Here is a 14,208-nt window from a genome sequence, read left to right on the forward strand (position 1 = left end):
GAGGTCTCTCTGATCTCTTCTGAAGAGTTTATTCCTTATATGTTGAAATAATTGTTAGGTCATGATTCATTTTTATCAATATCCAATAAATATTAGAGGCATTTAGTGAAAAGATTTTTGTGTTCTAAATTAGTTTCATTTTTGTTATAAGTCAGATAATTGCTAAGTATGGATCTATTTTTGCTTTCCCTGTGTTCTTTATTTGTCCTGTTTGTCTGTTCTAGTTTCTCCCAGTTTTAAGTGTCTGTAGCTTGACAGTAAGTTGTTATCTGTAAGTGTAAGTCCTCCTTGAGGAAAGAAGTTTCTGGGTTATTTTGAGTTCTTTATTTCCACAAGAATTTTAGAATCAGCTTGTCCACTTCCGTCATACTTTCCTAGGTATTAATAGTAATTGCATTGAAGTTCTGGATAAATTTGGGGTGAATTGACATTTTAATATCAAATCTTCTCAATGTTTATTTATTTGGAACTTTAAATTCTCTCAACATTTTGTAGTTTTCTAGCAGAGGTCTTGCACACATTTGTTAGGTTTATCCTAAAGCATTTATTGCATGATAGTGTTAATGTAATTAAAATTTTTTTTTCATAGTTCTCTCTGCTAACATATGGAAAAATAATTGTTGGGCTTTCTTTTGGTATATTCTTATCTCAGTGATCTTGCTAAATTCATTTTTTAATTCTAATTGTTTTTAAGGTTATTTTATTAGAGTTTCTATGCACATTAGTATTAGTTGCAATTGATGACCATTTTATTTCTTTCTTTCCAATTCTTAGGTTTTTCTTTTCCTCTTTATTGTGCTGGTTAGAATATTGCACTGACTAGAAATGGTAATTGGATAATTGTTTTGCTCCTGAACTCAAGTTGACATTGTTCGGCTTTTGCCATTGTTTATGATACTTGATGTAGATGTTTAGTGGATTTCTTTATGTTCTTTGTTTGCATTCCTGAAGTAAACACCATTTGCTCATTGTCTTTTTATTTTATTTTTAATTGTATTTGATTTGCTAATAGTTTGTGGAAAAATGTTTGCAATTACGCTTATGAGAGGTATTGGCCTATTTTTTCTATTTTTCTAATCTTGTTTGATCTTGGTATCAAGAGTATGTTTATAAAACAACTTTTGAAATATTTCTCTCTTTATATATATTCTCTGGAAGAATTTTTATAAAAACTTATCTAATATACTGTTTTTTACCGTACATGATCAGTAGAATTCACCAGTGAATCTGTCTGGGCCTGTGGTTTTTTATTTTTAAGGAAGTTTTAATACTATGACATCAGTTTTTTTATTTGTTTACTGGCATAATACTATTCAGATTTTCTACTTCCTCTGTCAGTTCCTTATATATTTTGAAGCTTTGTTATTGCATTCATATTTAGAATTGTTAAACCTTCTCTTTGGGCTAATTGTTTTATAGTTACAAAAATGTGTCTGTTTCTAGTAATACTTCTTTTATGAGTGTTCTTGTTATCTGATACTAAGATAGCTATACTAACTTTCTTTTTATTTCTTTTATTTAGGGTTTGCACAATATATCCTTTTTTGTCCTTTCACTTTGTTTTTCTTTTTCTTAAAAATTTAAGTTTCTCTCCTGTTAACATCATAAGTATTTTTTAAAAATTTAATTTGACCATTTTTGTCTTTTGATTGGCATATTTAGACTATGTCTAGTGGTTTTTCATATGCAGGGTCTATGGGCTTTATCTAATGTAATTATGTTTATGAGTTTGTCATCTTGCTATTATTTTTCACATATATTTGACTTTGCTATCTTGCTGTTCATATTCTGCTTGTCACATTTATTCTTTGGTCTTGCATTTGTCCTTTTTTGCTTCTTTGGGGAAAAGTGAAGATATTTTTTTTTTCCTCTTCTATTAATGTATTGGCTTTAAAGCCTTTTCTTCTTCAGCAGTTGCCCTAGAGATTACATTTATCCTTGGTATATTAAGGTTTATCACTTTTATTACAGCCAGAACCTCTTACAGTTTGACCATATAATCTCCCCTCTTGTCTTTTGTCATGTTACATTTTTATTTCTATATATATATTTGTAAACCCACAGGACAGTCCTGTTAATTGTGTTAAATTGGAACTCTTGATATTTACCTATGTTATTTACTCATTCCAGTATTCCTCCTCCTTGCATTTCTACACTTCTATCTTGGGTCACTTTTTTGAATTCCCATTACTGTTTTCTTGTAGTTTAGGTATACTGGAGTTGAAATCTTTCATATTTTGTCTATAAATCCTCTATTTACCTTCCCACTTGAAGGCTATTTTTTTTGATCAGTTACTATTTTTCAGTGCTTTATGTTACTGTGTTCTGGATTTTGTTTCTAAGTAAGCAGTTTCTCTTGTTGCTTCTTTTAGGTGATAATGTCTTTTTCTCCTTTGGCTACCTTAAGGACTTTTCTGTTACTTTTCCCTCCTATCCCCTGATACTCCAGCTACAGTGTGGAATCTTTACACTGTCCCATGTGTCTCTGACGCCCTGACTGTAACATTGTTTTCAGTGTTTGTTGTTGCTAACCTTTGTGCTTTCTGCTAACCTGTGCTTTTTTTTTTTCTTCCATTGTGTTAGTAAATCAGTCTCTTGAATTTTGAATTTCAGTTACTGTATTTCTGTGATTTATATTTTACTCTTACTTAAACATTCTAGATCTCTGCTTTATTTATTTTCTTGGACATAATAGTCATAGTTATTTGTAGATCTCTTACAACAATTTCAATATGTGAATCACTTGAGTTTTGTTTCTGGTGTTATTTTCTTCGATTTTGGCTACTTGACCTCTTTTTTTTTTTTTATTGTCTTAAAACATCTTTCATATTATTACATGATTGGATGTGAACGTTGTATATTAAAAGGTTTTGGCTCTTGCATCATGTTATTTATAGACTTATGCTTTATTCTGGAGTGTTGATTTATTACCCTGATTCTGCTAAAATTTGTTTTTTCCCTTGCCTTGGGTAGGAAGTGTCTATTGAGAATCTCAAGTGAAAATGTGAATGTTTAGCAGAACCTCTTCATCTTGATCAGCCTTGAGCCCTAACAGCTTTCTTACAGTATTATATACCTGCTAAAATTTCTCCTCAGTTCTTTGGCTGCTCAGCTGTAGCCTTTTGCTTGGTTTTTTGGACTTTAACCCTGCATTTGCATAACATAGAAATTGGCAAATATCTTGGAAAGAAGATTGCATGCAGATTCTTGCTTACTCTTCTATTTTCTTTTCTCTGAGACTTTTCCCCCCTCAAGTCCCAGCCACTTTGGCTGAGCCAGAGTTCAGTCTCTCTACACAGTACAGCAAGATTTTTGTTTTTTTTTTTTAGGACCCTATTCACTTAAAACTGGGAATTGACAAGTGTACCCAGGTACAAAACCCGAGTGAATATGGAGCTTGCGCTTTTTTCCAGGGATTATTATCCATTGCCCTTTTTGCAGTTGCTTTATAAAGTAACATATTTAACCTTTATAGTTATCTTTGGCAGGAGGATTGTTCAGATCTTTTGTGGCCAGAAATAGAATTCTGTGTCTGTTTACTTTTTGATAAAATTGTTTTAGATTAATTATATTCAGATAGCAGAAATGCTTTTTGAATAGCAAGTTATCTATTTATCAATATATAAAATGTTGATTAGAATAGTGAACTGTCTAAACATAAGTAAGAATGAATTATTCTGCCACATAAACCAAAGCTCTTTAGAAATTGAATAATTTAATGAACTTTACAGAGAAATGTCAGTTAAATGATATTTGAGCATTAATTTTTGAAGTACCTTCACATTTCAAATTATATTTTAGTAAAATAGAGTTATTATGACTAATGTAAGACTTTTAATGTAGTCATAACATGCAAAATTTAGGCTGTGGTTAAAATCACAATTAAACTAAAACGTAGGCTTGAAATATTTTTCCTTCACAGTTTTTTAAAAATATCTGTGAACTTTTATCAAAAATAGGTGAATATCTCTTTCAGTAGATTTCTGATATTTTGCTTTTTAAATATGTTTATTTCTGTATAGAGGTAGATAATTCTGTAAATTACTTACTATATTCTTTCTTGGAGTTTTAAATGAAATAGTTTTGATTTATAACAAGTATTTATCACTGGAGGTATTAAATATCTGCTGGTACTGAAAAATTAAATATATTAACATTTAAAAATACTGTATTGACATGAAAATGGGTCTGTCTGATCATGGTATTATACAAAAATTTAATAAGATTTTTATCAATAATTAAATATTTTATATATTCTTTAGGTGCATTGACATACAGCAGAGCAACGAGGTAGAGAGGACACAAGCACTTCGATTAGTCAGAAAGGTAGGCTCCATGTCTGAGAGTAAAGGCAGATTTATGGTTTTCATGTTATGCATTTTACAGTTTTAGATTTAGACTGTCCTGTGAAATCTATTAAAATTTAAAGACTGAATTCTCATTAAACATTTTTATTTTGTTGAAATGATAGGAGTTAAATAAGATCTATCAAACTTCAAGGTAAGCATAGATATTTTGTGTAATTATTCTATGTGATTGGGTATAGCTGGGACAGTATTTTTTTTTTTTATAAAATGTCCATTGTAAAGAATATTTCTTCCTTCCTTATTAGACATATAAAGAAATTACTGCTCTGATATGTTATTGGAGAAAGAGGATTACTTGTGTGGCGCCCCCGTTTTGTTTTAATTATATACTTGGGGTTAATTCTGTTTAAATGAATGTCAAAGGAATTGCCAGCTGGTTGTTTTGAAGATGAATTTGGATACATCAGTAGGCAGTTGCAGTAAAGAATTCAGGCCATTGTACAGAATAAAAGGTCAAAATCTAAACTCTGCCAAAGAAGATGTTGAGGATAATCCATAGTGCTTCTAATGACAGGCTTTCCAAGAGTTTTTTTTAAATTGTTAATATGATGCTCAAATGGCAGAGGAATAGACTGAATTGAGAGTTAATTTGGTTAGGGTACGGCTTATGTAAGAATTTTATCCTCTTTCATTCTGAAGTATCATGTTTCATCTTAAAAATTTGTAAGACTCATGCAGTATATGTTTGTTTTAATGTAAAAATATCTAAAATTAGCAGTTAACATTTTTTAGCTCTTCTCCTCTTTCCCTACTTTTGAATTCAGCACATGTTCCAGAATTGCAGAATGTTGAGTTTGTGCATTAACTTGATCCCCTCTTTTTCCTTTTTCTTCCAGTTGTCCAGCTTATGGTTAGTAATAGTACCCACAGGTGAGCATAGTAAGGAAGAAGCAAATGGATGAGTTGTCTTCAAAGAAACTTGTAGTTCTAGTTAAGCATGATATTGGAGATAGATTCTAAAAAAAGTTTGTTATAGGGTAAAAATTGTTATGTTGGCATCATGATTTGACTCTTCATATTTAAATTTAAAAATTAGATTTATGGTTCCTTACTTACTCATACAATCTTTCCTACTGCAGTAATTTTGAGAATTCAAGATAAAAAAACAAAATATGTTTCTGAAAAACCTAGAATAACTCTTTGGTTATTTGAGTTATGTATGTCAGTATTTATCTTACTAGGAATTTAAAGTGAGAAATTTAAAAGTATATTAATATATTAAAAATAAACTCATTATAAGTAAACAAAAATAACATTTTTATAAAAATAACTTTTTCAAAAAGAAAATTAATGACTAGAGCGGCATTATTTTAGATTTATACAAATTTCTGTAGTGTTTGTTCCTGATAGAAGATAGCTGGATTGTCATATTTGCTTCTGTATCCAATCTCTTGTGATTTCACGTGCATTGAAGCCTCTGGAAAAATTCCATATGTACTTGTGAGAGTAAAAAAGACAAATAATATTTTTGAATTACTATGAAAATAGTTTTGACTTTGCAGAATCTCTGAAAATATCCTAGGGACTGTCAGTTTTCTGTACCACAACTTGAGAGTTGCTGCCTTAGAAACTGCATTCAGGTGAAAACACAAACCCACATGGATTCAATTCAGCTTCTTTGAATTATTCACTAAGTATTTTCTTTCAGTTTTGTTCAGTGTTTTGTGTAAGTTACCATTTAATCTGTAAATAGCCCAGTAAAAATAAACAGACCCTTGAAACAATTTAGTAATGCCATAACAAAAATATAATTTTGTTGTCTTTTAAAGAACAGAGTTAATTTGAGGCAGGTATCATTTGTGGATCCAAGGACAGGAAAATTGCTTGTACCTGGTGGTAAAAACAGGCTCAAAGCGAGAGTTGTGTCGCGGGGCTCCTTGGTTTAGCTAAAAGCAGTTAGTTTAAAAGGGAAAGCGTGCTTGCTGACTAAACAGTGGCCTCTATTGGCCAGAGGAACTATAATTTCACTAATACTTTTAACAATCAAAGCATGTATTTCTTTTTTGCAGCAACATCTTGGCAGCTGAGTTAGTAGAAATTAATGTTAATAATATAATTGCTAGGTCAACTGTGGGTTTTTTGTATGCATTTAGAACAGTTTTTAAGTTTTCAGTGAAAGTATTAATATTGTATGCTTCCCGGGTGGCTTAGTGGTAAAGAATCTACTTGCAGTGCCAGAGACTTGTATTCAGTCCCCAGGTCGGGATGATCCCCGGAGAAGGAAATGACAACCCACCCCAGTATTCCTGCCTGGGAAATCCCATGGACAGAGGAACCTGGTAGGCTGTAGTCCATGGGGTTGCAAAGAGTCAGACACGATTTAGTGACTAAACAACAATTAATCTTTTATATTTTAAAGGAAAAGCAAAAACACCTGTTGCTTTTGGATAACTTGCTTTATGAATAATTCAGAATACCCATGTTACTTTTTCTTCTTTTTCACCTGTTTCATTCATTTAGGGATTTTTTTTGTTTGCTGGTTTTTTTTTTTTCCAATGTGTTTAATTTTTTTTTCCCCTCTCTCTAATCCAGATAATCCTTCCTGATTCTTACCTCTCTCATTTTCTGTTATTATCTTCCCACTGAGCAGCCCTTGCTACTCTTTATCCAATTTAAATTCTTCTTGGTGGTGGGTTAGTTGCTAAGTCCTATCTGACTCTTGTGAATCCATGGACTGTATTCTGCCAGGACACTCTGTCCATGGGATTTCCCAGGCAAGAATACTGGAATGGGTTACCATTTCCTTCTCCAGGGATCTTCTGACCCAAGGATCAAAGCCAGGTCTCTTGCACTGTAAGAGGTCTCGTGCATTGCAGGCGGATTCTTACTTCCTGCCTAATTATGCTATTATTCATACATCATTTCTTTATTCGTGCAGTATGAATTTACTGGGCTTCCCTTGTGGCTCAGCTGGTAAACAATCTGCCTGTAATGCAGGAGACCTGGGTTTGATTCCTGGGGTGGAAAGATCCCCTAGAGAAGGGAAAGGCTACCCACTCCAGTTTTCTGGCCTGGAGAATTCCATGGACTGTATAGTCCATGGGGTCACAAAGAGTTGGACACAACTGAGCGACTTTCACGTTCAACATTCATGAATTTAATATATCACAGATTTTTTTTAAATAGTTGAAAGGGATTCAGTTAAAGGAATCACTTGCCCTTGATACACAGCAAGATATTGGCTAAACCAGAGTGAAAAACACAGTTTTCCAAATTTCCAAACTTGCACTGGCTCCTGAATCCTCTTGGTATTAAGCACAACCTGCTTATCTTGACATTCAGAGCTCACTTTTTGGCCAACTAGTTATGACCTATCTCATTATGCCATTAGCTTTAGACAAGCTGCCTTTCACCACTGTTATGATCATTGCCTGTATCCTACTCTTTTCATTTCCACCCCTTTCTACATTATATTCATCTTACAGTCTTAGCTGAAATTATAAATATTTCCACTAGAAAAGTCAGTGTTTCTGAAATTTCCTTTATAACAGTTCTACAAATTTATTACATACTTACGATCTTATATTTGTTACATATATATATATCTGTTCTATCAAGAGATGATCAAACTTTTATTTCAACAGATATTAAATTGAATGACTTTTCCCTCACTGATTGCTCATTGATTTGTAAGAAAAACATCCTCCAATTTATACAGAATTTAAGAGTTTCTTTGCATGTATTTTTTCCTGGAAAATAATGGTTTCATCTGTAAAAACTTTTAAATTACAGATGCCCATTTTATAGCACTACACTTGAGATTCATAGATTAGAATTTAATATTTGAAATTCTAGAAATCATCGGATCATATGCATCCTCATTTACAAATGAGAAAACTAAGGCATTAAGAGGACTGATTTCCCAAGGTAACAGTTTATTAATGTTAGATTTGGCCCTGAAAGCCAGTTGGCTTGGCTTCTAGCCAGCTCTTTTTAGAATATGTTGCATACGTCTTATAGCCCTTATAAGTGTAATAATAGATCCGTAAGTATTAAAATACAAATTATAGTCATAGGATATGAGAATTTTCTCACCCAGAAAGATCAGTTTCTTATACCATTTTCCTTTCTTCTCCAACATTTTTAATTAATGAAAGATACTGTTTAGAAACAAATGTGGAAGTTTTTATAGAAAAATTATTGCACACTTATATATTTTATGTCATGGAGCAGTATTCTGTAATTTCATATGAACCTTGTCATACATTTACAAGTACTCTACCCAACATAGATCTTTCATTTGAATCTCTAAAGGACCTAACTATATTAATTTAGTTATATTGTATCCTCTAATTGTGTCATGATACAAGTCTTATTTTTCAGAAGAATTCTGAATATAGTTACATCTAGGACAGGTTGATTATCCCCAATATTTATTACCACCCAAACTGAAGAAAACATTTTCATCTACTCCCACTCTAAGGACCTGTTGTTTTGAAATACTTCATCTAACAAATAGTCTTTTATTTATTAAACAGTAACAACTACATAATTTTTCCTTGTTTTCCAAATGGAAGATATATGTTATCTGTTTCCAGTATTCCAAATGTTATTGCCAATTAAACTTTTCATTTAAAGTGAGATTCAACAAAAGTTTTTAATCACCAGGGGTATAATGTTTCCAGCACAGTTTTTGAAATATTAGAAATAGATTATGGAGGGATTCCTGCCTGCTCTGAAATAGCAAATAATCATAAGTGAGCTCCCCATGACCGGGATCTAAGGGTGGCCTCTAAAAGCTGAGAGCAGTCGCCACAACAATCCGAAAGAAAATGAAGACTTAAAAAAAAATAGAATATAGATTTTTAAACTTTGCCATTCAGTGTAGCAACAAATGATAGTTAGAGATGGGGGATTATTGTGTTTCATTTTACTGCAGTCAAAATAAGAAAGAATGAGGGCCCAAATCAGAGTTTGAAAGTGAAAAGAATTGGGTTAATGAGGTAAATTGATAGGATGTAGTGGTGATTATATATGAAGAAAGGGTCAGGAATGTAATAGTACAGAAGTATGTTGACAGCTATTGTCACCACTGGTTTCGTTTGTCTGGTTGCTGAAAAGTTGTTTAAAATAGAATTAAGCTTTTTTTCTTTTTGCCTTTTCATTCTGTTCATGGGGAGCCTGGCATGCTGCAGTTCATAGGGTTGCAAAGAGTCAGACAAGACTTAGCGATTGAACAACAACAACAAAAGTTCCTTTTCTCCTCTAGAATAAGCTCCTATTCTGGAGGACCTTAGAGTCTCTGAAAGATTATATCTTGTTAGTCAACTAATTTATAGTCTGGACTACTATGGGGAAAAAGCCAACACTGTTTTCCATGGTAATGATTATTAACATTTATTGTATGTATTAACATGTATTGTATCAACTATCTGTTGTATTAGCCCTTTGACATGTTCATATGAAGCAGAAGATTAAAATTGATGCCTTGGTCTTAAAAATATTCTGTGGTCTTAAACACCTCTGTCTGAACAAGATAGGTTTAAAAAATGTATTAGGAAATAATTTCTTATTCTGATTTCTCCCTGTTACAGATGATTACTGTGAATGCTTCCTTGTTTCCTAGCTCTGTGGCCAACTCATTAATAGCAGTTGGAAATGATGGACTTCAAGAAAGAGACAGAATGGTTCGAGCATGTATTGCCATTATCTGTGAACTAGGTCAGAATTATTCTTTGAGTAATAAAAATACAGTATTTTAGAAAGAATATATAAAATTTTTAAATGCAAATTCTTTAGGTGTTGGTTAAAAATAAGAATATGAAAAAGGGGGAGGACATTCCTGATAGGGAAGTAGTGGACTTGCTGTTTAAACAGATTATTTCAAAGAGACATTTAAATTCTACAAATTTTAAAAGTTTTACTCATCATGAAATTTAAGATAAAGGAATTGTCCAAATTCCAGTAATTAGAATAAAATCTCTTAAAATGTGATTCTCAGACATTAGTTAACCACACTGTGTATCTTGATGTGAATGAAAAACAATTCCCTAACATTAAAAAAAGAATTCTAAATACGGGATTAAAGAGTTAAATTTGGAAAATATAGGGAGAAAAATGGATGACTATTTTTATAATTGTAAGGAAAGGGAGTTTTGAATTATCGAAAGAAATCAAACATTTCATCAGCTGTAGATTTTATTATAAGAGGATAAGAAAACATGCAATGCCAGAACAAAGAAAAAGTAAATAGGACAAACATCATAGGTAAAGAACTTATTTATATACAGATCAGTAGGAAAAATAAGTAATTCTCAAAGAAATGCATGGCTAATCAAAATATTTTAAAGTTTAAAAGTTAAACCTCCCTTATAACCAAAGAAATATAATTTTAAATGACAAGAGATCATATTTTTCCCCACCCAAATGGTATAGGTTACATTCATTCTAGATAAAATAAATAACAAAATTTAAAGGAACAGAAGAGTCAAGCCTTTGATTGAGAGTCTAAAAAATACTGTCCACGATACCTGTTGGTTTAAAGAGAAAGTCAGAAGTTTGATTAAGGAAATTTTTTAAAAATCATGAAAACTTGACTACCTATCAATAAGTGGGATTCCTGGAAAGTCATATACTCAAGTTAACTTTTCATTAGAAGATACTTTTATAATTATGCAAAACATAATGAAAATAGTGAGTGAACCCAAGAAATAGAAAAGGAAGAAAAAAAAGTCAGTTTTAAGATAAGCAAAAGGAAAGCAATAATGATTTTCAGTTTTAGTGAACAAGATAATTTAATCTATGTTAATTGGAGGAAGAAAATGATACACAGACACTATTGTTTTAGATACATAGATAGGGAAACATATATTATTGTTTGAAAAATGCAAAGATCAGAGAAAGAAAAGGTTAATAGGATAAGGAAGAGAATGTAACAGGAGTTTTGAAAAGTATGAGATAAACTTTTTATGTAATTGAAAATCTTACTGAAATGAATGGATTTTCAAAGATTTTAATTTCCAGTTGACTCAAAATAGAACACATGATGGATCACAAATCATAGAAGTACTTGATGAATTAATTGCCTCCATAAAAGACTCATTCACTTCTGTCTTAAAATATTGTTTCAAAGAACAAATAATTCTCATAAAGTGTAATCAGATTGAGAGCATTAAAATGTGTAAATTTAGCAATTTTTAAAATGAAAGTAACATTTTAAATATATAAACACACACATACCTACATAAAGCGAAATAAATAAAATACTACTATGAGAACATTTTTGATAAATAAGAAATGGAGGGGAAGGTTTTTTTTTTTCCCACATGTATTTAAAAAAATCTTAAACTAGGTTATTGGGAGAGAAAAAAATGAAAAAGAGTCAATTCCTCCCTCACTTCAAAGATCAGGCATTCTCTTTGTATGCACACACACACACATGTGTGCTTTAAATGAATTCATGGTTAACATTTCAGTTTTAAATCTCTCAGGAAATAGACTCTGGTTTAATATTGATAAACTCAATTTTTTTTCAAATGTTTATTCAATTATCCCAGCACGCTTTCTGAAGTTTTCTATATGTAAGGGTAAGCAACTATTGACTCTTTTTCGTGGAAAAAGGATATGAAAAAACAATTCAGTGACACTAAGAAAAAAAGTTTTTGTCCATGTTTTACTGAATAATTCTTTCCTGTCAATTGCCAGGAGTTCTTTATATAGGGGAAAGATTAGCCCTTTATCTGTTTCAAATCTTCTAGCTGATTTGTAATTTCACTTTAGATTTTAAGCTCAGAAATTCCTCCCTTACTTCAGAGATTAGGCATTCTCTTTGTATGCACACACACATACGTGCGTGCTTTAAATGAGTTTATCATCATGTTAGGTATGGAGAAGGAAATGGCAGCCCACTCCAGTGTTCTTGCCTGGAGAATCCCATGGAGAGAGGAGCCTGAAAGGCTACAGTCTATGGGATCACAAGAGTCGGACACGACTGAGCGACTAAGCAGTTATTAGATAAGTTATCCACGTGTCCTTTTAAATGAGTAGAAAGTTTTTTTCAGTCAGAAAGCTCAATTTTAAAATAAAACCCCAGATTTCTGATTATTTATTAATTATCCCCTATATAATATGTTAAATTTTTCTTTTTTATTTTAGCACTTCAGAATCCAGAGGTGGTTGCCCTTCGAGGTGGACTGAACACCATCTTGAAAAATGTGATTGATTGTCAATTAAGTCGAATAAATGAGGCTCTCATAACTACAATTTTGCACCTTCTTAATCATCCAAAGACCCGACAGTATGTACGAGCTGATGTAGAGTTAGAGGTAGGAACTTATTATTCTCTTATAATTTTAAAATATGACTTTAAATACGTACTCTTACTTTGAAATTTTATTTGAAATTTTAAAGTTAATAGATGCAGCACAGCATTAATTATTAAACCTAAATTAGTAAGTTTGGCTTATTCCAGCAATATTTTATCACTCATTCAATTTGGATTGAATTGAAAGAATTCTCAAGAATATTTCATCAACATGTGAAGTTTATTCATTTTTTAATTATTTGTGAAAACTTGACTGAGCAAATTTGAGCACAGTTAAGGTTTCATAGACATTTACCTGTTTATTTAAGAAGACAATTTCTTTTTAAGGACTGTAGTGTGTTAATTGTGTGGGAATAGCTCCTGCTAAATATATACTATTTATTTATTAAACCATGCTAAAATTTTCTGAACTTGGGAGCATTTGTTGGCAACTAATGGCCATATACAATTGAAAGAAATAGAATAAATATCTTTTTAAAAACACACTAAGTTTTTTGTTTTTACTAATTCAGTGTTGTTTTTTCAGTTAGTCTAAAATATTAAGGCTATTTTTCTATAATCTGTTAGTAGAGTTTGGAATAAAATTATCACAAACTGTGTTCTTTCTTCCCCCCGCACCCCTGACCCCATCATTTTTGGCCTTGCCTTGTAGCTTGTGGGATCTTAGTTCTCTGACCAGGTATTGAACCTGGGCCCTTGGCAGTAGAGTGCAGAGTCCTAACCTCTGAACCACCAGAGAATTCCCACAGACTGTATTCTTATAGTTTATTTGTGTGAATATATTCAATATTACATTGTTGTCCATTGCAGACATTATTCAGAGTAAGCTTACTATATTTGTATTTGGGTGTGAAATTATGCAAATTATGAAAGATTTATTGTTCCCTATTTTGCCTGTTTAGATCATTTTATGAAACTTGTCTTAAATGTTATAGTTCTGGTTTTATTAGGGCTACTAGAAATATTTTGATACTATAAAATTGACATTAGCTTGTATCATTAACAAATTTCAGTACAATTTTTTCCTTAATAAATGATTTTAAATACATTATTCATGGGTGTCCAGTGGGAATGAGCTGGTATTTTTGATATTTCATAGTGTATTTTGCTTTAAGTTTTTTCTTTAACAAGTGGGGAAACTGCTTTTAAGATTGGAGAGATGATCACAATAAAGAAAGATGTGTATAGACCTGTTTTTTTTTTTTTTACCTCTATAATCGTACAGCAGATTAGCAAAGCCTTTGTGTATATGAAAAAACCCTCAAAGAATACGGTAAACTTTTTAAGTACACTACCATCTTTGCTTCTCTCTTGTTTTTTTACAAATGTTAGTTCTTTTTTCTTTAACAAGATTCCCCTGGTATAGCAGAGTGATTGAGAGCATGGACTTCAGGCTTTACAGATCTGGTTTTGATTTTTTTGTTCTACAGCCTACTAGGTTTATGATGTGGGGCAAGTTATTAACCTCTTTTGGATCCATTTTTCACTAGGTAAAATAAAAGTCATGGTTTTTACTTTAATTATTGTGAAGAATAAATACTATAATAATAACGGTAATAGTAATAGCAACTAGCATTC

General features: G+C 31.6%; 1 protein-coding gene across 6 annotated transcripts in view; it reads left to right on the plus strand.

Moving 5' to 3' along the window:
* Positions 1 to 14,208, plus strand: part of RICTOR (RPTOR independent companion of MTOR complex 2) — a 125,483-nt gene that overhangs the window by 56,866 nt on the left and 54,409 nt on the right. For 5 of the 6 annotated variants that reach the window (XM_061129903.1, XM_061129905.1, XM_061129904.1 and 2 more), the window contains 3 exons: positions 4,263 to 4,326; positions 9,902 to 10,028; positions 12,462 to 12,631. In XM_061129903.1, coding sequence (XP_060985886.1) covers positions 4,263 to 4,326; positions 9,902 to 10,028; positions 12,462 to 12,631 — 361 coding nt within the window. Of the gene's footprint in view, positions 1 to 4,262; positions 4,327 to 9,901; positions 10,029 to 12,461; positions 12,632 to 14,208 lie in introns of those variants that run through there. The other variant, XM_061129908.1, reaches the window with a different exon arrangement.

The sequence above is a fragment of the Dama dama genome, chromosome 25 (assembly GCF_033118175.1).
Source record: "Dama dama isolate Ldn47 chromosome 25, ASM3311817v1, whole genome shotgun sequence".
Lineage (NCBI taxonomy): Eukaryota > Metazoa > Chordata > Mammalia > Artiodactyla > Cervidae > Dama > Dama dama.